Below are 23,538 nucleotides of genomic sequence, written 5' to 3'. Positions count from 1 at the left end.
GCATGAAAGGCTTCGTTTTGAAACCTCCATCACACACAAATGTCAGTTTAGGATTCGCTGGTATTCCAAATTCATTCATTTTTGTCTATCTAAACAAGCTTTCCTGTCACAGAAGCAACAGAAAAGTGATAAAAACCTTGAAGGTTGTTTTATATTTAGCAGTGGCTCTCTAATCTTTGTAAATCAGATGACGTTTCTCTTTTAGTTGTTTCCAATTATACATTAAAAACAACTTATTTTCACTACGCGTTGGATTGTGTAGCCTCTATCTAATGAGGACTGTTAGTGTGGCTGTTGTGATAAAAGTGGAGGGAGGACATGGCACTCCACACTGCCTGGCTCTGTCATTCCTGGACGTCATCCTGCCCTGAGGCGCTGTTGGCTGAGCTCCATCATCCAGCCCAGAGTCGAGCTTTGGAAACATCATAACGTCACCACATGCAAACTGTGGTTCCAGCAGAGAGAATGAGAGCGGAAGGTAACTCGGCGTCGGGCACAAGGCTTTGCTTCTCTGTGAATTCAACGCTAGATACAGGTAAGGGGAGTCCTGCAGCTTCATGAGGATTTATTCAGCAGTTTGTATCATTTTAAAGAAAGTTTTAAAACTTTTTCTGCTTCTATTTTTTGTACACTTGCAAATGCATTTCCTGAATCATATTCAAAACTGTGGCTCTCTTGTAAACATTTCCCTGTTGTGCAAGCACATGTTGTGCCCATGGAGCAGAATCGCCATCTTCGCTCCAGTGGGGAAAGAAACATGGATACAGGAGAGGATCTGTCATGCTTAAAGATGGAGGGGATCAAGATGGAAGATTCTGACTCGTGCACCGGACTCTCAGATGAGACACACCAGCATCTGACGATCAGTGATGGGCCGTCCAGCAGCTGCACTAAAGCCAAAGGCAAGTTTAGGCCAAGGCTCCTGGCTACCAAAAGCTTCCCCCCTTACAGCCAGTGCATCGGTGGACTGGGAGAAGACGAGGACTGGGACTGTTATCTTGACTCGGAATCCCCCACGGCTTGCCAGTCTAATGCAAAGGAGGAGAAACCTGTAGCTTATGAGGCGGACGACACTGCAAAGTATTCCCGGGATGTTCTCAGAGCCAAATGGAAGTCGAGGAGGAAAGAAAAATTAGGAGGCAGCTTCGACGTTGGCACAGACGGCTGCGATAGAGGGAGGCTGAGTGGGAAGAGGAGGGTGGAGAACAGTGGAATACAAGGAGAACACTGCGACGAGGACGAGGGGAAACACCGGAGAGGCAAAAGCTCCAGTCTGAAGAGAGGTGGGAGCAGTGTGGAGAAGGAAGACGGGAAACCTTCTCCCACCTCTGCAGCTCACGAGAACAGCAGCAGTGTGGAGGACCCTGAGAGGCAGAGCCGGGAGGATGATGAGGTGATGGAGCCCTCAAGTCATCGGCATCCAATCCTCTCCAAGCTGTTGCACTCCTCCACCTCCTCGTCCTGTTCCTCTATCAACCTCTCATCAGAGAGCGACGAGGTCTTCAGCGACCTAGATGATGTCGTGTCTAAAAGAAAAACCTTCAAGAAGGTCAGAACACCTTATCCAGCAAACACCAATTCACGTTTTTCTGCACATTTTTAGGCATTTGTCCAGTTCATCACTGTTATACCCTCAGTGCATCTGTCTGCTCTGGTTTTCCATGGAAAAGAAATAAAACCATGTTTCTCAACTGTTCTTTGCGCCTGTGGTCAAGCTGATTTGCATGGGCTTGAAAGAGGACTTTGACACAGTCGGATTTGAATGGCATTTGCATGGAAGCCTCCTGCTTCTGCAACAGATATGAGTAAAGGGAGGAGCAAACAGTGGGAGGACGACTAGAAAGTAGCTGTTTCTCTGGCTTCAGTGTGTTTGAACTATCAAGCACTAAAAAGTCATTAGGACTTTAGGTGATTAGGTTTACACTGCTTCAAATAAGCATTCTTCATCACTTAGAATAAAAACTGGAATAGGTTCAGTAGAATATAGATAATTCTAAACAAGCAGTGAAAACTGAAACCTTGTTTTTGTTTCCCCAGTGTCTCTACTGAGCATGCTCTGCTCTGCTGTAGCTGTTTTTCAGTTCTTCTGTGCCACGTTTCAGTCTGGTAGCAGCTGTTTTGTGTATATACAAAGTAGATCTTAAGTTTACAGCTATGCTCTGTTGGGAGACAAAAAAAAAAACACTTTAACACTTCTCATTCTCCCAGACTTTCACAGAATATTTTCAGTAAATAAGGCTAAGAAATTCCCATCCTGGAATAAAAACAGAAATAAGAATTTACAAAACCTTTAGATAAAATGTCAGACTCATGATTCCAATGCATCTCCTACATGAACACATTTTTTTTTTCTTTGATTGTCCCTCAGAGTCGCACATGGAAAACCTTCCTGACCATGATGCATTGGTCACTCAAGCGACAGAGCTCCTGGGTTCAGCTAGCTGGACATCAAGGCATGTACTTCACACAGCAACTCGCATGTTTTCATACTTAACTTTTTCACTCTTTCACGTGTTGTAAACACAAACTTAAATTTAAGTTTATCTTAATGCCTTATTTTAATGCCTTTCTTTGTAAAGAAAGCGTAAACGTAGTATTCTCATATCTGTAGAAAGTATATAATATTGTGTATTTGTATTCATCCCCATTGGTCAATAGTTTTGTTGAACGATTTCTCTGTCAACTTTGCAAGTCTAAAGACTAAAACCATCTCCCATTTTAAAATCCCAACTAAATCGGATTAGATTGAGCCTTCCCATTTCAGCACGTTTACATTGACCCAAACCATCCCACTGCTGTATGTTTAGGGTCATTGCTCTGTCCAGTCTCAAACTGCTCTGAATTTATCTACACTCATCTGTCTCCATAGCATAATCATTCCACCATCACAGATGGCAGTTCTGTGGAATAAACAATTACAGGATCTCTGCAGCTCCTCCAAAGTTACCACTGGCTTCTTGGCTGCTTTTCCTAAATCATGCTCTCTTTGCCAACCCTGTCAATTTAGGTAGACGGTCATGTGTGAGTTAGAAGGTGTGCCAGACTCTTCCCATTTATTTGATTGACCAGAGCTGTGTGAGATGCTGCTTTAGTTGTCCCTCTCTACTGTGTCCCTTGGTCTTCATGACCAAACCTTTGAGGCCTCCACACTTAACATTTATCACTTTGCATTGGTTTTTCACATAAAATACCAATGAAATACCCTGGCAGTTCGTGACTGTAAAATGAGACACTGCTAATTGTTGGATGTGAATCACTTCATGTCCATTATAAAATTTCTTTATTTAAACAATTGTGTAATTACATTGAGTAGATCAAGATTTATTGTCTCCTAAATCTTTTACTGCTTCTTGTATCTTACCATGTTCTGTTACCAGGTAATTTTCAGGTTAGTAAAGGAGGGGAGGTGCTGAAGCTGTACAGTGAACTGGAGGCGAAGTGTCTGGACAGCCTGATGAGAGATCCGCTGAGGCCCTTCGTCCCGCAGTACTATGGTTTGGTCACCAGAGGGGAGCACTGCTACATCCGCCTGGAGGACTTGCTCAACGGCCTGAGGAGGCCTGTTATCATGGACTGCAAGATGGGAGTCAGGTATGGCTTTTCGCTGACCATTTAAATGACTGAAGAGGATTTAAAAACAAAGAGATAGCATGTTTCTTTTAAAAGTAGAGTCTAACCTAATGTTTTGAAAAGTTGAGCTCGCTATATTACTTTCAGGGATCATCTGTTTTCTCCCCATTCCGGTAGAGCTCTTGCTGGAATTTTTGTTAATAAAACGTGTTGTATTTACTAGAACATGAGTTTATTTCTGTTTTTATACAAACCGAATAGTCAGTTTATGATTTTAAATGACTTTACGCTGAAAATCAACTGATTTGAAACATGAACGCATGAATGAAAGGTTAAGTGAGTATTGATGGATGCATGTTCAGAAGAAGCTGCTTATCCCTGCAGCAGACTCAGAGATCTGAGTAAAGGAAGAGGAGAGTGAATGACACCTGGTGAGTATTGAATCTGGTCTTTTGGTAAGTTACCAAAGGAACGAAGTCGATCCTGGATTTGTTTAAGCTGAAAGAACTAAGACGGGTGTTTTGGCATGAGTGCTTTTTCTTTTTGACTTGGATTACCTGAAGGTGTATTGCAAGGGTGGACAGTCAGGTGAGTTACAATTGCACAAAAGGACAAGAAGGATCCGCGGGATCAGATTGTACAATTAATCTGTTAAACTGGATGTCTATTCTTTTAAATATATGTTCCAGGTATTTGATTCCTTTACACATCCAATGTTTTACATTATTTTGTTGTAGGATGTCAAGGTTGTTCCAGATGAGTGTACGTCTTCATGGATTTAGTGAGACTGTCATTTTTAGAAACTCCCATCATGCAGTCAAAGAGGAGCAGATATTAATATTTTTAAAGAAAACATGTCATTTTATACTTGAGCTAATGAAAAGTGGGTTCAAAATCTTTGTTGTTTCATAGTCTGTTTTACATCTAGGATTCATCCAGGAGGCCTGGTGGATAAGAAGTAATGATGGAAACTCTAGTTCTCCTTTATCTTTGGTCTTCTTTAATACATCTTTTTAACATAACTTCAAAATAATTACTGTAGCTTGCAGCTCCACAAAACCCATAGCTTTTCACAAATCTAATACTTTCATTAGCTTCTTTAGTTCAGATGAAACATGCAAACTTGCAATCATCCATCTGAAGACAAAGCTTTATATGGAAATGCAATAAGACCAAAACATTTGATTTCTTTCTATGAAGCAGATCGAAACAACTTTTCCTTAAATCTGTGAAGGATGGAAGTAGATTGAGTTTCCGAAATGGTGCCAAATTAAGCGCTTATTGCCAGGATGTATCATGTGATCATTTTCCCTTTCAGAACATTCCAGGAAGAGGAACTGGTCAAAGCTCGAACCAAGCCCAATTTGAGGAGCGACATGTACCAGAAGATGGTGAAGGTCGACCCATCAGCACCATCAGCCGAGGAACACGAACAGAAAGGAGTGACAAAATGGCGCTACCTACAGTGGAGGGACACAACCAGCTCCACATCCACCCTGGGCTTCAGGATTGAGGGCATCATGGTATCGGAGAGAAATGCTCAGTTCTAGCATTTCAATACCAAGAATGATGTCTAACCGTGCAAAATGATTGCTGTCATTGCTGATTTGCAGATGGAGGATGGAAGTGTCCAACGGGATTTTAGAAAAATTCACTCCTTGACTCAGGTCACAGAGGCGTTACTCTACTTCACCAGGAGCCAACTGGACACTCTGGTCAGTCACAGTCACACTGTAGCAGTGGAAAATATAACCTTGAATCAGATGACAACTGGAGAAGATTTTATTTAAATCTGAAGTTAAACCAAATACAGCCATTGTTAAGCTGTCAGAAGACGCATTTGAAGCTGCAACAACATGCTGCATGCAGAGATTTTCACTTAAAGATTTGGAGGAAAACATGCAGGAGAAAAGTTTTAAAAAACTTTTAAATTATTACCTAATTTGTTTCTGTTGGCTGAAGATGTTTTTCACGTTCAGTCAGATTACAACTAAAGACTTCAGTTTAATTTATTTTGTGAAAGAGCTAAACAACAAACACAAAAGATGTTCACCTTCCAACCCTAAATATGCAACCAGAATGACAATCCAATGGTTTGGATTAAATAATATATCTGTGTTAGAACAACCCAGTAACTTTAGACTTAAATCCAATTGTAAATCTGTAATGAGACAAGAACATTGTTGATCACATCTCCATCCAGTCTGATTGAGATCCAAAGATTTGCAGCTGTAATTAGAATGAAAGGTTGTTATACGAATGATTAAAACAAGACAAATTAATACAAAACCATTTACCAGATTTTCATATTCAGCACTTCTAGAAAAAGAAGAAACATATTTTTCATTTTGGTTCCAAATGTTAAATGACTTTGTGTTGGTGTGTTTCATAAAATCACAATAAAACCCATTACAGTTATAATGTAACAGAATATTAAAGTTCAATGGGTATAGATACTTTTGTGAGGCTCTATAAATGGCTTATCAAACAAAAGAAATATTTTGAAATTGGTTACATACTTGACCTTTTCTTATCATTTTGGCTGCTTTTAGTTCATTTTTAACCAGCAAAATTTTGGGAAGCCTGGAGAATTGTTGATGAAACATGGCAATGAATTCTGGCTATTTGGAGGAAAGGTTTTAACCTCACATGTACATTCTTTGCACTTTGAGTTTAATTCTGTTTTTCCCTGTGATATTTGTGAAGCACAGACATTCATGTTCATGTGTGTTCCCAGAATGCGTACCACTCCAGGCTGGTGGACCTGAAAGACGCACTCAGGAGTTCAGAGTTCTTTCGAAAACATGAGGTTCGTAAACAGAGAGAAATGAAATCCACATACCGGTCCTGTTTTGCTTTGTCGTCATAGACGTTCACTGAATCTCTTATTTCCTGAATCTCAGGTTATTGGCAGCTCACTCCTCTTTGTACACGACCACAGCAAGGCCAGTGTTTGGATGATAGACTTTGGGAAGACAATGCCTCTTCCTGACTCGAAGGAGGTCCAGCACGGCGTCCCTTGGGTTGAGGGGAACAGGGAGGACGGCTACCTGATCGGTCTGACCTCCATCCTCACGGCTCTGAGCCAGGCCATCAGCCTGGCCAAGGGGCAGCAGGAGGGCACCTGAGTGGAAACATGGAAAGTGTGAAACATGAAGTTCTCAGAGTGTCTGTGACACCAGCACCTGGATTCAGGGATGAAGCAGGAACAATGGCTGCTTCAATGAAGCTGAAATTCAAAGACTTATGAAGTGGAAGCTAGTCTTGCTTATTGTACATCTGGTATGTACATACGCCAACAGTGGGAAGGGCTTTTTTTAAATTTTTTTTATAAAGAATGAAGTTATTTCGTGTGTGTTTTTGTATTGCATGTTATATTTAAAAAATGTTATGCATCTTTAAGAACGACATTGCGCACAACCTCATGTGCTGCCTGTTTTAAGTCAGTACATGTTTGTATGTTTAGTGGTAGCTGTGCTTTTTGATAAGGAACTGATAAAACGCACATGTTGCTTTTCATGGTCTATGAAAAAAATACATATGCATCTATTTGATTCCAATTAAATGTTTTCTTATTTTTTACTTTTGGTCTGGTGGTCAGACATTTTATACACTTATGGTATGGCAGCCCAGGTTAAGTTAAATAAACTGAAAAACTCTGTCCACCTCATTATTACATTGATATTTGGTACAAAAAATAAGGAAATGTGTTTGTAATCCATTCTGTGTAGCAACAAGATTTTTTAGCAATAAATCTTAAGTAGGTGTAAAGTCTAAATCTTTTTAAATGGCAGATCATTTGTAATAAAAATGCATTTGAGTGTTGGCAACCAGAGTTGAGCATGGGTCAAGCCCACGTAAATCATCTGTTAATTTTCTATCTTTATTTTTTTATTTTTTGGAGTTTGTTTGAAGAAACAGTGGATGATATCCATGCTCATCATCAGTTTAGTCACGCACTGATGTGGGACACAATCCAGTTCTTCAACCAGAATTTGCTGCAGTGTGGTTGTGTAGGTCAGTGGCACAACCCCTACTCCAAAGCTAATCCATTTCGAGCTCATTAATTTCTGGAAATTAGCAAAAGGATATCAAAAAATCATCACTATTTCTAGTTGTAGTTTTTTTTTTTTTTTTTTTTTGCTTAGATTTCAAAATATTATTTTGACTTAGAATTACCCAAATGACTTAGCACCAGCATACAATAAAAATTCACTAGGTCTTCTGGTTCAAGTCTACTCTGCATCCCCATAATCAAAGCCAAACAAGCAACAATTGAGTTGTTATGCTCCAGTAATCTGGAACAAGCTAACATAAAACTGCAAAACTGATGAAACACTGAGTTCATTTAAATCAATAACCCATTTGTTTAGAGTTGCATTTCATAACTGGAATGTTTTGTCTTTTGCTTGTTCTATTTCCCCTTCTAATCATTTGGAATTGTCTTGTTGCTGAAAATGTGCTATACAAACAAAATTTACTTTCCTAAAAGTTGATTATATATATATATATTTTAATGCAGAGAAAAGTGAAATAGGTGGCATTACACATAATAAAATGACAGAATCCGACTCTGGTCGCAAAATCTGTGGTGGCTAACTAAATTCGACATTACACCTGCAGGTTTTGGTCCATTCCAATAGGTGGCGCCATGATGCAGTTTGTCCACTAGCGAAATCTTAGCCGTTCGTGGTACAAACTGAGCAGGACATAGACATTCACCCTCGAAGAGGTCCTTTTAAATGTTTTCAGAGAGAGAATGATGACATTTAAGTAAATTAGTGGGTAAAAATTGTTCAATAACGTCTTGGATAGGAGAAAAATGAAAACCGTCGCGCTAATTCCAACAGCTAGCTAAAAGCTAAATTCAACCGCTCTTCCACGCACAGGTAAAACAAATAAAGTTGGTGCATCAGGACTTTAACATTTTAATTGACCTGTTTGTTGTGTTACATTATACTATTAACAGGCGAATACACTTGAGGACCCTGATTGGTAATGTTTCGGAGAAATTACCCTAACCTAGCCGTGGTGACCCGCGTTATAAGTGACGGTAAGTGATCCAAATTACACCAAATTTCTCAAGTTAGCCTCTTGCTGGCCTAGTTTCCACATAACTGTTCAATTACCTGCATATTTTTCGGTTAAAATTTAAATACAGTATAGAATATATTTAAAGATAAATAAATCGTAGTTGGCTTTTTCGGCGCCTGAATTCAGCACCTGCTGCGTCTAATTTATTTCCACCTGACGTGGAGAATGTTGTAGTCTTAATGTCTGGTGAGGAATTAAAGATTTGGTTCTAAAGAGAGCCTTCTAATTGTTAAGATTAGCAAGAAGAGCTACTGTCGGGTTGTTTTCCTTTATCAGGGGTCACTTCCAAAATAAAGCATCTCCTTTCCATTTTTGTTCTTGGGTATCCTGTTAGTAAAACCTCACTTCCACTGCTGCTCTGTTAGGAGTGCAACTATATCTTATAACTGTAGACATTCTGGTCTGTCAATAATAATAATAATAATACCTCGCATTCCAAAACATATTTGAATGCTACACCAACAGCTTAAAACTCATTAGTTTTTCAAATGTGATGAATTTTTAAAAATGGTCTTTGTGCTTCATTTGCTTGTGCTAAACCCATTCTCTCTAGTATGCATCTTCCTGTGATGGACTGACCACCTGCTGTTCAGTACTGTACTCTGCTCATTGACAGCTGGAGGGGGTGGGGGGCAGCATCTTTGTGATGCTCTGTGGAATAAGGGAGTTAGTTATATGAAATGGATTGATGAAATTGAAGAATGGTTAATAATGTCTATTATGTCTGTTGAGGCAGATTTTTGCATATGCAATAGTAAAAAAAAGAAGCAGATTCCCCATAATGCACAAAAAGCAGAAAAGGAAAAAATGAAAATGCTTTATATAACCAAGTAGCTGTGGGTTACTAAGTTTTTTTTTGTTTGTTTTTTTCACCATTGAATTAAACTAAAACTAATGTGATGAAGAAAAGTGATTGAAATCAATGTCGTAATACGGTAAGTGTGTGATTTTACCCTTGCTCTTTTATTTTAAGTAGCTTGCAACATTGTTTGGATGCATACAATGCTGCACGAGTGTCAGTGTGCGTTAATGTTATTTAGCTTAACATTAACCCAATCCCCTTACCATGGATGGGACGTCGCTCCAACTTTTTAGAGAAATTGACCTCTGTATATGGTGTACAGAGGGGAAACACTAAAGTGATCATTCTGTAAAAGAGAAATGAAATCAATAATTAAACCAAAGGTCAAGAGACGATGGCAGAAACAGTGGGGAAAAGAAAGAAGTGGCCAGTGGCTTAATATTCAAAGAAAGCTGGCGAAATAGAAAGGACATAACCATATCCAAGGTTAGTCAGTACATTTCTTAAATTAGAGAAATTATACAGATTGTTATGAGTTTTATTTAAAACAAACAAAACAAAAACAATGGAGCATGTTTTACCGTTAGACACCAAGCAATGAGAGAAGTGAACTGGTAGGTAATTTGTAAGACACGAAATTTAAACTGGACATACAGGACCTTTAGGACAACATTTGTTGATGGAAATATTACTCTTTTTGTTGAGGTAGCTCAAAAACACTAAATTAATAGCGACACTATGAAATACTTTTAAGGATAGTTTTACTGCACCATACATTATACTTTTATTTGAGCAAAATTATGTTGTATTACCCAAATTCTACTCTTATTTGAGTAATATTTCCGCCAGTGGGGTAGCGTAAATAAATGTTTATTTTCTTATTTACTTACGGAGTTTGTTCGTCCTGATTAACACTTCTTCCCGCATGGTGGCGGTAATTCACAAAAGCTTTGCTTGCTAACCACCTGTGAAGGAGAAGAAGACGACCAACGGGCGCACCACATTTCGTCGTTGTTGTAAAGTTGCTTTCAGCGCAAAACCCTCCTTGAAATTTGATAAATCTTACTACCGATATCATAAAAGTTAACAGCTATTTTTATTTTTATTTTTTGCATGTTTCTTGTTGCTGTGTGTTCTCTTCTTGTTAAAACGGACTTTAAAAATAAAATGCCCCGCCCTCTATTTTTGACCCGGAAAAGAAATGGTGTTGCTTCCGTCGTCTTCTTGATAGCACGGGAGGCTCGCTAAGCTATGCTAAAAGCTAGAACTAACCCCTTATGACGTCCTAGTGTCTTTTGTTTCATCCGGAGCCATGTGGGATGATTGATTTGTTTTCACCGTCTCTGGCTTGCATTTTATAAAAGAGAAAAGTCGGGGCCCGCGGATTGTCTTCCCCAACAAGGGCTGCTCTTTTCTTTTTTCGACTCAGAACGAACACTATTGAAAGAATATGGCGGACAGCGGGCATTACTACAACGGTGAGTACCACGTTTACTGTCGCATTAACCTTACATCTGCTCTCCTGCTTTCACCACTTCCCTTCAGGCCATGAAGACTTTATGGTGAAAAGAGAGGTCACACAAGCAGATTTCACGGTCCACAGAGGTAACATGTGGACGTATAGATTACAGATGTTTAAAGTGTATAGTTTTAATGTCTTTTTCTTATATTATTTAATTCCTAGAGATTATGCATATAGTTCTAGACTTAATAAAACCTATAAGTCAAAAACGTAAAGCCTTGTGTTTTGACACAGAGGGCCTTTTTTAAATGAACTGTCTTCCATTATAAGTTTTGATCGAACAGATTGAGATTTGGAGATATTTTCGTTATCCCTTTTTTTATATTATTTTTTTTACATTGTATACAGAAATGTGAGTAGTTTTATTAGGTAAATGTAGTTTTTGTCTTGATGAAAATATGATTTAAAGGCTAGCTAGATGTAATGTTTTGCTATAGACAAAACATTTACAGAGAGTTTTTGTTTTTATGATTTTTGTTACAGAATGTATATCTAGCAGCTAAAAGTTCTATATATTATGATTACATGTACTCTAATTGCATGTTAAAATGCATATACTCCAAGTAATTAGTTATATGATACATTATCTTTAAGATGTTCCTGTTACTTCAGCTGGCCCGTAACACCTTCTTATGATTCAGATTTTGTCCGTTGAGTTTGTTCTTTTTCCAACAAAGAAGAGATTTCTAATCTTTAAATATTTGCTCGCTTAAGAAATCTCTTAAGTCCTTTTTGAAAGGACTTGCTTTGCTTTGTCAGTTTTATGATACTCAATTCTTATTTATTGTTTACCCTCTCAGAGCATGATGACAGAACCGCACCATTTCGCACCCGTAAAGGCAGAGGACCCAAGAGTCGGCCATTTGACAGATCTCGGAGAGACCGCCAGCGAGGCAATCACTCAGGAGGGTTTGGAGGCCCCGGCCCCCGGTCCAGGCTGCTGGAGGATACAGATGGAGATGTTACTATGAGCGACAGCTCTCAGGACAGTAGCTCGCAGAACAGATTGTAAGTATTTCTGGACTGGTTCTTGTGAGCTTATTACATAATAGGCAGTGTGCTCTATTCTTTGTGAGTAGATTTGTTTCTCAGCAGGACAATTTTCTGAGCACAATGTGAATTTAGTTTAAAAAATATAGATTAAAACTAAGTCCAGACTTTGGATGCTTACCTGGTAACATGCTTTTAACCGCATGTTGCATTAGAAGGTGGTTCTAAGTTTGTGGTGTCCATGGTCAGTCCTCAAATGCCTTCTTATTTTAGACGGCCCACCCCACCCCCATTCATGCACTGGAACAATTTGTCAGAAGGCTTCTGCACAGCTATATGACCTGCTGTTGCTACCTTGCTGTTGCCTTAGTTACAAGTGCTGCTGTGGTTTCAGCCTTCTCAGTAAATCTAGTTGCATATCAGCAATGCTCTTCTAGCTGTAGAATTAGCATCAACTCTGATCATTTACACTAAAAACTGAATCTTTTTTATAGTTTTATTCACATAACTTCTCACGCAATGTTGTTGTTGTAGAGGACAGAAATACTTTTCTATAAAATTAACTTCCCTAAGCAAAACATTTTTGAATTATGGAAGCTCTTTATTCATGGGAAGCCCCAAAAACTCAAAGGCAGATGAAACTGAAATAATACATTCTCTGCTGTTGGCAGTCACAGTGACAGGAAAGGAAATTTAAGTGTCCTGCCCATCAAAAGTATTTGGCAAAACAGACTTAAGACTATAGAAATTAAACATCTTGGAGATCGTCTCTGTAGCTTTTGCTGTTGTGAATGCAGAGCTGCTTTGTCTGACATGACTATAAACAAGAATGTAAAAGTATTTAGAATCTCGTTTTCAGCTACATCATTTCAAACATGAAGGCACCTACTGATAAACCTGCTAAGCTGCTTTGTGTTCAGTGATTGTGGATATTCCACTGTGACGACAAACTAACGCAGCCAGGTTTACTGTCCCGGATCAAGTTGTACCGGACTCTCTGTGTACGTTTGATGGATAAAAAAATGAGGCTGTGGAACTTATCTTAAAAACATTAGATTTTTTCCAGAGCTTATTAGTCTTCAATTTCACATATAAGGTAAAGCTAACAGAATTTTTGCATTAGGTGGAAAAAAAATATCCCAACAGTGTGGGATTATATAGAGCCACTATATAATCCAAATTATTTTGTCACATTATTATTTCTGTCACCATTAAATATAACCGACAGTGGATATTGTAAAGTTGGTGAAACATTTTGCAATATTGACTTTTAAGTCATTGAGAAAAATAGTCCTTTGTAAAAATGTATCCAAAATATGTAGAATAGAAGGTAAAGTGTTTTTTATGCTATCAGTTGAACTTAATACATATTTACAATAAATAAAAATACATTTATTTCCAAATAAATATTTGGAAGCTATTTCTTTGCAAGTTTTTTTGTATACCATTTTGAAAAGCTTCAAATCTGACCCTCAAAAAAGATCTTAAATTTGGAAATCCCTTAAACATATGAAAAACAGTAAATGGCATGAATGACAATCATGTTTACAAGAGTATTACACTGCTAAACCTCAGTACAGCTCGGAGTAGTGTACTCGGTATATAACACATCAATGTGTTGATCCTGAGGCCTTTGATAAAAAACAGCATATAGAGTTCTAACAATTTGTCCGAATCCAAATTAACTCAATTTGTCATTTGTTCTGTGATGCTGTCTGCTATTCAGCAGCTTCTTCTCTGAATGACAAAATACTTTTAAACCAGACAAAATGTACAGTTAAAAGATTTGGACAGTAAGCAGAATCCTGTTCCAAAGACGGCCTTGTTTCTTTTATTTTATTTGACCTTTTTTGGGTTTTGCAGACGTGCCATTCCCTGTTATGTCTTTAAATAACCTCCTGTTTCTTTTAACTGTTTCTGGGCCGCTGTCCAAGAAATATTTATTGTAAATGTGAATGAAAGAATAAACAAAACAAGGAGGAAAAACATCAGCTTTGTGGCGATTTAAAACGTGAACTGTGTTGGAGCTCTGTAGTCTTCCATGAACAGCTAATATACATTAAAGGGAACCAATTCTGCAAAATTACCAGTTAGCATGTTTTTGTATTGCCATTTGGATCTCAACTGCTTCTAAACACAACCAAACCTTTAAAAAAACCACCCAGCTGTTTTGGCAATAGGTTGATTATTTATTTTGTCTGAAAGATGAGCTGTTTCAAAAACTTTTGGAATGTAATGTCACAAATCAGCAGATACAGCCCTTCACCTAGCAATCCCAGGGAAGCCCAGACTGTTACCTAGCAACCCAAGCTGAGCTCCAGCATGTTTTTTCAGCTGGTTTTACCACTATATGTGCTGTACAATGGCTATTGGAAAAGGCAAGTGCTTTGTTGTTGACTTTATCATTCAGAATCTACTTGTTGCATTCTTGTTGGTTGTGCAGGAGGCCAAACTTCTGCTTTTCAAAGATGTATAGCTGTATAATTGCTCTTCTACTTGCAGCCTTCTTCTTGTGTGAGCATAAATGTTGAGTTGGGGGTTGCGGCCAGCAGCAGGTTATTTGGATTTAAAGCGTCAAGAGGCCCTAAAACAGTTCATTAGGAAAGAAGCTCAAAATAGGCAGAACTGAAAAGACTAAAATCTCATTATTGAAAAATGGAAATTAAGCATAACATAGCAGCTTTTAACATTGTAAGAGATCATATGAAACTAAGGGGCTTTTTAGAGCAACATTCCTGAAGAAATTCAGCTCATTTAAAAAAAAAAAAGCAAAATCGTTTCTTGTGCATAAAGATGTAAACTTTGTTTTGAATGTCAACCTCACCTCTGTTTTGTCTGATTTTCTACTCCATTTGTTTGGAAGCAATAAATACTGATTTAAATTAGGACGTCTGTTGAGCACAAATGTTTATTTTAAATTAAAAAGAAAAAAAAAAAAATATATATATATATATATATACACACACATGGGATGGGACGTTTAATTACAAAAATCCCATTTTTGTTGTTCTTTAGCAATCCTTATGGAAGACCATCTCGGAAAGGAGATGGACGGTTTGACAGAGAAAGGCGGCAGGGGAAAGGAGGAGGAGGGGGAGGAGGAGGAGGAAGAGGACTTCCAGTAGGTGGCAGCAGTGGTTTCAGAGCAGACCGACCTGGAGGTGCAAGAAGCCGGTTAAGTTGGTACAAAGTAACGGTGAGGCAATTCAATATTGATCATTTTGATATCCCTGGATTTTAACTTATCAACCGAGATTATATTGAGCATTTTCTGATTGTCAGATACCACATGGAAGAAAATATGAAAAGAAATGGTTGATTACAGCTCTTCAGAACATCTGTGCGATTCAATACACACCTGTACAGGTGAGTGTTGGCGCTGCCTCATTAGCTTTTCTTGATGGATATTATAGAACAGTGACTGAACCGTTATCTCCTCATTACTCCGTCTAGTACCACGTTGACCATCACAGGGCCCATTTCTTTGTGGAGGATTCAGCTGCAGCCAACGCTCTGCGCAGATGTTCTCACAAGATCACAGATTCAGACGGCTATAAGGTATGATGGAGCGCCTTCTGATTATCAGTCGGTCATAAAGCAAATTTTGTCTCACACTTGAATTGAACAGTTTTTGTCGTTAAGCTTGTGCACAAAAACTCAACTGCATTTTATCTATTTACTTTCCTTTGTTTCCATTGGTCCCTGTAGGTGGAAGTCCACGTCAACCCAAGTAATCCACCATCCTTCCTGCAGTCGGACCTGAAGCCTGAAGACTTGGAGCACCTGAAGGTGAGTGCCGGACATTCGAAACCCTCAGTTTTTTTTCTATTAAAAATGTCTTTCCAGTGTTGAACAGTACAGTTTAGCTTTTTTTTTTTTTTAAACCATGGCAAATAAAAACAGAAGGTACCTCCTTCATTTATATTAACTAGTAGAAAAAAGTTCAACAAATCGCAGAAGGTTCTAAAGAACCTGATAGGAGAAGAAGAAGAGACCATTTCATAACTAATTTGTTTTCATGTTCTGAGTCAGATGGAGTTCAAAGTAGAGCAGAAGTATTTTTAAATTCCCATTTCACAAGTTATTTTAATTTACTGGATGTAAATGATGATGTAAAAGCTCCAGTAGGAAGTTCATAGGTGTGCAGGCTTAAACTCAACTGCTCTGGGAAAGAAATGGATAGTTAAAAAAAATCTAATTGCATTGACTAGAAATGGAAGAGATGCATAGACTAAATCAGTGTGTGTAAGCCTTCCTCTCTGAGGAGGAAGACGAGGAGCTCATTCATGAATGTCGATGTTGTATCTTTGACAGCAATGCATGGCGAAACGCTTTGATGGTTCTCAGCAAGCACTTGACTTGAACAACATTCGAACTGACCCAGGTATATAAATATTTTCCTTCATGAAGAAGTAGTGAGATCTTTTATCTTTTGGCTGTACAGTAAGTCTTGTAAAGTTTGTTTTGTAGTGAATTAACATTCTATTTTTGAGTTCTTTGTAGTCCAGAGCATAAAGATGTGGTAACGTCTACATCAGCTCAGTTAGCCAACACTACAAATGGATTTGTGTTTATTTAACAGACTTGGTGTCTCAGAACATTGAAGTCATCTTGAACAGAAAAACGAACATGGAGGCAGTCATAAAGATAATTGAAGAAAACATTCCTGAGGTAAGATTCATGGTGATCATCAGATAAGCAGAGAGATGTGAATAAAGCATCAAATCCAGCCACTAATGGTTCTTTTCATCTTTCCAGTTGACGTGTTTGAATCTGAGTAACAACCGTATTCACAAACTGGACGATCTTACGGACTTGACGACCAAAGTGCCGAATCTGAAGGCGCTCAATCTTTCTCAGAATGAGGTGAGACGAGCTACTAAACTGACCTCTAGACCCGGGGTCACGAGTGGCTCCTTAAATCATCGGGATATAAATATTAAAGAACCAATTAATACTTTTAATGACTGTAAAAACAATTGCAGACTTTATATCAGTTTTTCAGATTTTTTATGGGATAATAGCTTAGATTTTCACATCAGAGTTACATTAGTACCAGTAATATCTTTTTATATCAAATTTTCTTGCTGTTTGGTTAAACCTATGCTTTTTTATTTCCTACCAATGTCAACATCACATTTAAGTGCAGGCATCTATCCTGTGTTTGCAAAAGTTCTTAAAATAATGTTGGTTTTTTTCTAAATGAGAAATTTCCTCTTGTAGATATTTATCAGAAATTATAAGTTCTCTTTTTCTTGAAAAAATTTTGTGTAACATTTATGACTAAAATTGTATTTGGCTGAACTGAGGGTAAAAATAGCTGTATTGTAAAGGTTGCAGACCTCTGACCTAGAGTCAGATTTTCAAACTTTTTCTGAAAGTAATTGGTTTTGCTGCATTTTATTTTTCGAGTGTCAGAAAATATAAATTCATGCCTGGTATTTATCTGTCACCTAAAATCCTATTAAATACATTAAAACTTGAGGTTTAAAGTGAAATCTTTAAAAGTGTATAAATACTGCATTGCATTGTAATATGCTAACATTTTTTTCTCACACCACCTGTCCTTTTGTCCGTTTCTGGTGTGGATATTTTAGTTAAAGACGGATCGTGAGCTGGATAAGTTAAAAGGCCTGAAGCTGGTGGAGCTGTGGCTGAGCAGGAACCCTCTGTGTGACCTCTTTAAGGATCAAGCTGCATACATCAGGTCAGTCAACGATGCTGTGCGGTGATGGCAGATGTTTTTGCAGGGGAATGCCAATCTGGAAGTGTCACCGTCCAAATGAGATAATCCTCCGCTGGAGTTGTTTTCAGGTTATTGGGTTTTTTTTAACCATAACTACTTATTTTACAGAGCAGGGCGAACATTTGGACCAAGCAACTGATGTCAACTAAATACTTTGTGTCTATACAGCAAACAGAAACCATCTTAACTGCACCAGGACAGATGGTGTCCCAGAGGACTGATAAACAAAGCCATTAATAAGATTATTTCCAAAGCTCTGATTGCGTAATGTTTGTACTCGCACCAGAGCACAGACAGTAGTTCAAGACATGCAGAAGTTTTCTTTGTATTTGCAGCAAATGGCAATAAAAACGTTTACTGCTGTCCAACTTTGTTTTCCTTTCACACTGCTAGCTAAACATTCCTCTGCGAGGACTCCAGACTGCAGAATAATCTGGTCTTTCTTTCAGTTTGCTTAAACCCATTTCACTCTGAGCATTCAGCCTCTTGCTGGCAGTTTTCAGTGTCACTTTGGGGAATCGTTTTCAGCTTTGGTTCTCTGGTTATGGTTCTCCGTTGATGCTCTACCCGGCACTCCCCTGCTGTCATTCTACATAGTTTTCCTCTCATCTGTTGCTAAACACACAATCCTCATATCAAATCCTATCAAAATAAATTCAGAGTGGCGCAGGAAAAAAAAAAAAAATGTTTTGTGCATTCCCAAACTCGGAAGTTACAGCACTGCTGTTTGCATGTGCTGTATTGGAAAAGGAAACTCATTGCCATCTTGAAAGATGTTTGGACGAAGCAAAGAAAATGTGCAGCCATTTTCTCCCCTCCCCTCACAGCATCAGTGCCCTGACGGCGCCTGTCTCAGGCGAGTATGGAAGGCTGGATAGCCTATGACGGGTAAGATCCCACCTCGAAACCTCGGGACGACCTAAGGCAGGCACAGTCACGATTACTCGGCCTCAGTCCCCCGTGAGCTCAGGCTCAGCGAAAGCACGGCGAGACGAAACCGAAGAGTCGGGACTTCACAGGCCAAGCCGTTTGGGCAGAGGTGGAGCGGGATTTACCACGGATCACTGATCCATGTGAAGAGAGCCAAAGAGAGAAATTTAGTCTCTTCCAATATGTCTGATCTTACGGGCTACAACAGCCCCCCCTGCTTTACAGTGCAATAAACGGAAATGTTGGCAGGTAGCCTTCATCTTAGAAGAAACGGATTCTGAAGTTGAAACATGGCACAAAAATCACCCAGAAAGCTCTTCAAGTTTCCAAAGGCTGCAGCCGGCACACACAAAAAAAAAATCACTTTGATGAGCATATGGTGCTGCATCTTATCACTCCAGTTGTCTCAACTGTTCACGTAGCTGCTCTGTAACAAATGGAGCTAAGAAACAAACAAACAAACAAAAAAAAAAACAGAAAAACGCACATCAAAACAGAGTTGTGCTAACTCCTAAAACTGCGCTACCAAAGTTGTAGCTGCTAAGCTTGTTCAGAAGAGGAAAACTATAAAATGAGTGGTGGGACTGCTGGGTCCAGCTGCTTCTGAGACCTGCTGTCCTCTTTGTTTCTTCAGCTCTGTCCTCAGGTTGTCTATCTCTGCTGTTTCCACACACACAATTAGTTTTGTGATTGACTCCACATATTGGGGCCCGTTGTGACCATTTCTATGTGAAACTGACCTTATATTTTTTACCCAGACGTAGACTCGTCTCTTCCTCAACATCTTGGTGAGAGTTTTGTGGGGAGAGTTAAAACAAGACTGGCGGTAACCACCTCTCTCCCAGCCATGCATAACCTCTTTGTTTTACTAACTCAACATGGATGTGCACCTTGGTTTCCAGCTCAGTCTAGTAGCTGCTGGTGTGTTTGTATGTGTGTACTCCTAGAAAAGTGTGCTTGTGTTGCTCCTCCATGTCAGATCTTTGTATATCACCAAAATGGGGGGGAGAGCGTGAGTATACTGCTGGTAAGTACTCTCTGGGCTGGGAGAAGGGTGCATAGCATAAAACCGAGGGAAGGCTCAGGGTGTTTGTGTACATTTGGAAGACAAAAGTACTCTTGTTGCTGTAGTGTACTCATTATTGAATCTACATGATGACATTTGAAGGAAAAAGTAGCATTCTGAAGTTAAATTGGGTCAGCTTGGGGATCTGCTTAAATTTTCCTGTTTGCATTGTGGGTAGTGTGGGATGATAATCTTATGGTTTTTTGTCGTTTTTTCTGCACCAGTGCCGTGCGGCAGAGGTTCCCCCGGCTCCTCAAGCTGGTAGGTCCACATATTAATCTGTCACCGTCACTGCTTATCAATTATCATCATCACCATCAACTCGTCTCTACTAACTCTGGTCATATAAAACTAATGCATCTTGAAAAACTTGTTCTGAGGACTTCTTGGCATTAAAACTATTTTATGCATCCTGTTCTTGGTCATATTTTGTTACAGTACAACCACAAGTTAAAATAGGCCATCTGTAGGCAGACAGAGGAAGTGAAGCGTTGTTTTTATCTAAGCCCAATCCAAATCTTAGAGGTGTAAAGTGCATTTTTATTCAGGCTCCCTATGCCACTCCTTTCACTGCAATTAATGCTGCAGGTTTTTGTGTTGCGTCTCGACCAGCTTCACATGTAGAAAGACTGACATTTTTTATATTCTTTTAGATTTATGGATGATTTTTGTCTATCACTTTTTGCCACATATCCTCAGTTATATTTCAGTCGGCACCTTGAGCTGTTGAAGATTACAGGTGTCATATATGCAGTATTTTTCTTGGCTTCTATTAGTTTTTCCATTCTAGTCTGTTGCCCCATCCATCTTCACATCAACTCTTGAGTGGCTGCTCTCTCCCTACAGGAGAAATGTGTCTACACTGCAGAAACAATCTTATTTTTGATCTACTTTTTCAGAAAGATACAGGAGCTTATTTTATAAGTTAATAATTTTTTAATATTGATGTAAAGGTGCTAGTTCCACTAGTAGATTATTTCACTTGTAAGATGTTTTTCCATGTTATATATGAAATACTTTTTAAAGAAATTATTGCCTTAAAACAAGATTATTTATCTTACTAAGGAAACTTATTTGGATGTTAGTTTTTTTGTACTTCGTGTACTAAAATATTTGCACTAGAAACTAGATAAGATTTGGTAAGATTTTGTTTTTACAGTGGAAATGCATTCTACACCTAAAGATTTTCCTAATTTAAATCTGAACATCAGGTATCAGCTTCCATTCACTTCACAACAGAAATGTGCTGCTTCACTTCGGTCTGTAACATTACGCTCCCAATAAAATACAACCATAATGCGGCAAAATGTGGACATGTTTTGTCACATTATGAATATTTTGTCGCTGCTCTGTTTACCTGGGTTGACATGCAGATGGTTGACCAGAAGAATCTCTCATGATGAATCTGTTTTTTCCTCTGGTTTCCTGTCAGGATGGACACGACCTCCCACCTCCCATTGGATTTGATGTTGAGACGCCGACTGCCATCCCGCCCTGCAAGGTTCGTTCATTACTGTTGCGCTCAGACTGTTATTTTCCTTCTTTACTAGCTTGTCTGTTTGTATTAATGCTTTATTGTTGAATATTCTCTTTAATGCGCCTTAAGAACGTCTTTATTTGTTCATTTAGGGAAGCTGCTTCGGATCAGATGAAATCAAGTCCCTCATCCTTCGGTTCTTGCAACAGTGAGTTTTAAATTTCACCATGTTGCATATTAAAAAAAAATAAAATCCTCCTGTTGTATCCTGTAACACTCTGGAACAACATGAGAGAGCCTGAATGTTTGACTGTGTTGCAGGTACTACAGTATATACGACTCTGGGAACAGGCAGCCTCTGCTGGATGCCTACCATGATGGAGCCTCGTTATCCATCACTACACCCTACACCTCCCAGAACCCCTCCAGGTAGGACAGCAGTACAAGAAGCCACTGAAATTCTGATTTCATTTAGGAAAGTTTTTTTGTCTAGAGGATGCTTCTTAAATCTGAGCTTAGCAGCTGTATTTTTGCGTTTAGGAGCAGTCTGGGCGAATACTACAAAGACAGCAGAAACCTGAAGAGGATCAAAGACTCCAGTGAGTTCGAGCTCTTCATCCCATGTTTTGTCTGTTTCTTTTAGATGCCTGATGTTTTTTAATTCTCTCTGCCTTTAGCAATGAGATTTCGGCTTCTGAAGCACACTCGACTGAATGTTGTGGCCTTCCTCAACGAGCTGCCAAAAACGCAACACGACATTGCCTCATTTACCGTAGATGTGAACACCTACACCGTGAGCTGAAGCTTATTCCAGAATCCTTCACGTAATCTTCTCTTCCTGTTTGGTTCCTCTGTTCAATAATATTTTCTTTTTACAGAATACACTACTATCATTCACAGTCAGTGGAGTCTTTAAAGAAGGTAATTTTGGGAAGTTCTTGATTTCAATTTTAGTTTTTATCCACAATAAAATTTTGAGCTGAACTGGATTTTGTTTTGTTTTATTTTCAGTTGTTGTTGATGGGAAGTCCAGAGAATCTACGATGGCCTTCTCCCGGGTCTTCATCACCGTCCCAGCAGGAAATTCTGGGTTAGTTTATTAAATGGCCATCAATAGGCGTCACATTTTTGTGAAAATAATAAACCTTGAGGATATTTTTAACAAATAAGAGATGCTCAAGCTAGTTAGAAGTAGTAGAGAAAATATAATCTCGATTCTCTGTTTGCAGTCTGTGCATCGTGAACGATCAGCTTTTCATCCGAATGGCCACCACAGAGGAGATCCGCCGAGCGTTCGTGGCTCCAGCCCCGACCCCGTCTTCCAGTCCCGTCCCAACCCTCACCGCACCACAGCAAGAGATGCTCACTGCTTTCTCGCTAAAGTCTGGCATGAATCTGGAATGGTCACAAAAGTGAGTCTTATTTTTACCGACTTATTTTTATGAAGTGTTTCTGAAGACAAGTGTACTTATATTTTGAAAACCTTTGCAGGTGTCTGCAGGACAATGAGTGGGATTTCAACAGGGCAGCACAGATTTTCACCCAGTTGAAGGTAACATTTCACACCAATGTTCTGTTTTTAAAACAAATGATTCGGTAAGCTGAAACCCTAATATTCTTCTTTTCCCCACAGGCGGAGGGCAAGATCCCAGATGTAGCCTTCATAAAGTGAATGCTTCCAGTCAAACCTCTGTGAAATAAAATCAGCTGTAATTTTATTTAATAAATTTTTCTTTTATTGTTTACTTCTTATCAAGATTAGGTCTACCTGTGTTAACTATTTTACGTGCTAAATGGCAACTTTGACCTGAGGGCTAATGATGCAGTTTTTGTTGTCAATGCAATGTTACTTGATAGTCATTTGTATAGACACTAGTGAAAATGTTCATAGGATAAAAACATACAGTCAGGATTAAAATTTGTTGATCTGAATTCCTTATTGTTGTACGTTAAGCAATAAAATATATTTTGACAACTGTTTTACATCTTTTTCTTGGATCGTAATTAAGCTAAAATTACAAAAATCTATGCATATTTGCATTTGACATAAGAAAAAAAAACTGTCTGTAAATAGTATTAGTAAACTAGAAAATTCCAGATGTATCCTTTGCTACTAATAATCAAGTGTACATGAAAGAAATGCTAAGTTAATGCATGTTAGGCAATACAGTTTTTTTACTTAAAAATTAAATGTTTGCATTTTCATATGCATTTCTAAGTGGATACATAAAAATCTGCAGAATGTGACTATTTTTATTTTCTTTGTCAGAATAATTGATAAAATACTTGATTACTAAAATAATTGTGAGTTGCAACCCTAGATTTGTTACATTTAAGTGAG

The 23,538-nt window shown here is 38.6% G+C and overlaps 2 protein-coding genes across 3 annotated transcripts; both read left to right on the top strand.

Moving 5' to 3' along the window:
• The first annotated feature begins 314 nt into the window (after window positions 1-314).
• Window positions 315-7,240, top strand: LOC106930120 (inositol-trisphosphate 3-kinase A-like). The gene is made up of 8 exons (XM_015007483.2): window positions 315-535; window positions 702-1,549; window positions 2,369-2,453; window positions 3,378-3,591; window positions 4,889-5,093; window positions 5,184-5,285; window positions 6,308-6,379; window positions 6,474-7,240. The coding sequence occupies exons 1-8, from the start codon at window positions 439-441 to the stop codon at window positions 6,696-6,698; spliced, it is 1,848 nt and encodes a 615-aa protein (XP_014862969.2). The 5' UTR covers window positions 315-438; the 3' UTR covers window positions 6,699-7,240.
• A 968-nt stretch (window positions 7,241-8,208) lies between these two features.
• Window positions 8,209-23,176, top strand: nxf1a (nuclear RNA export factor 1a). 2 transcript variants are annotated; one of them, XM_015007461.2, is made up of 23 exons: window positions 8,209-8,459; window positions 8,540-8,623; window positions 11,012-11,071; window positions 11,789-11,996; window positions 14,994-15,174; window positions 15,261-15,344; window positions 15,432-15,536; window positions 15,687-15,767; window positions 16,293-16,362; window positions 16,561-16,649; window positions 16,737-16,844; window positions 17,576-17,685; window positions 19,945-19,981; window positions 21,153-21,221; window positions 21,350-21,405; window positions 21,519-21,626; window positions 21,738-21,796; window positions 21,875-21,990; window positions 22,076-22,118; window positions 22,209-22,287; window positions 22,427-22,609; window positions 22,689-22,749; window positions 22,831-23,176. In XM_015007461.2, exons 2-23 carry the CDS (start codon window positions 8,569-8,571, stop codon window positions 22,867-22,869), a joined length of 2,001 nt encoding a protein of 666 aa, XP_014862947.1. In that variant the 5' UTR covers window positions 8,209-8,459; window positions 8,540-8,568; the 3' UTR covers window positions 22,870-23,176. The 2 variants fall into 2 exon arrangements, with proteins under 2 accessions (XP_014862947.1, XP_014862956.1); XM_015007470.2 differs by lacking the exons at window positions 8,209-8,459; window positions 8,540-8,623; window positions 11,012-11,071 and adding an exon at window positions 10,554-10,944.
• The last annotated feature ends 362 nt before the right edge of the window (window positions 23,177-23,538 follow it).

The sequence above is a fragment of the Poecilia mexicana genome, unplaced genomic scaffold (assembly GCF_051168715.1).
Source record: "Poecilia mexicana isolate PSO_F unplaced genomic scaffold, ASM5116871v1 scaffold_10, whole genome shotgun sequence".
NCBI classification, from domain to species: Eukaryota; Metazoa; Chordata; class Actinopteri; order Cyprinodontiformes; family Poeciliidae; genus Poecilia; species Poecilia mexicana.
Note: the sequence above shows the minus strand (reverse complement) of the source record. Positions and strands in the feature narration are given on the sequence as shown.

What these genes read in the sequence shown, in the direction of transcription:
- nxf1a (XM_015007461.2), top strand. Translation starts at nt 8,569, where the DNA reads ATGTTTCGGAGAAATTACCCTAACCTAGCCGTGGTGACCCGCGTTATA. An exon ending in CTGCCATCCCGCCCTGCAAG is followed by an intron (nt 21,222 to 21,349) that starts GTTCGTTCATTA and finishes TTGTTCATTTAG; the next exon opens with GGAAGCTGCTTCGGATCAGA. An exon ending in ACCTCCCAGAACCCCTCCAG is followed by an intron (nt 21,627 to 21,737) that starts GTAGGACAGCAG and finishes TTTTGCGTTTAG; the next exon opens with GAGCAGTCTGGGCGAATACT.
- LOC106930120 (XM_015007483.2), top strand. Translation starts at nt 439, where the DNA reads ATGCAAACTGTGGTTCCAGCAGAGAGAATGAGAGCGGAAGGTAACTCG. An exon ending in AAAGAAAAACCTTCAAGAAG is followed by an intron (nt 1,550 to 2,368) that starts GTCAGAACACCT and finishes ATTGTCCCTCAG; the next exon opens with AGTCGCACATGGAAAACCTT. An exon ending in GGAGCCAACTGGACACTCTG is followed by an intron (nt 5,286 to 6,307) that starts GTCAGTCACAGT and finishes GTGTGTTCCCAG; the next exon opens with AATGCGTACCACTCCAGGCT.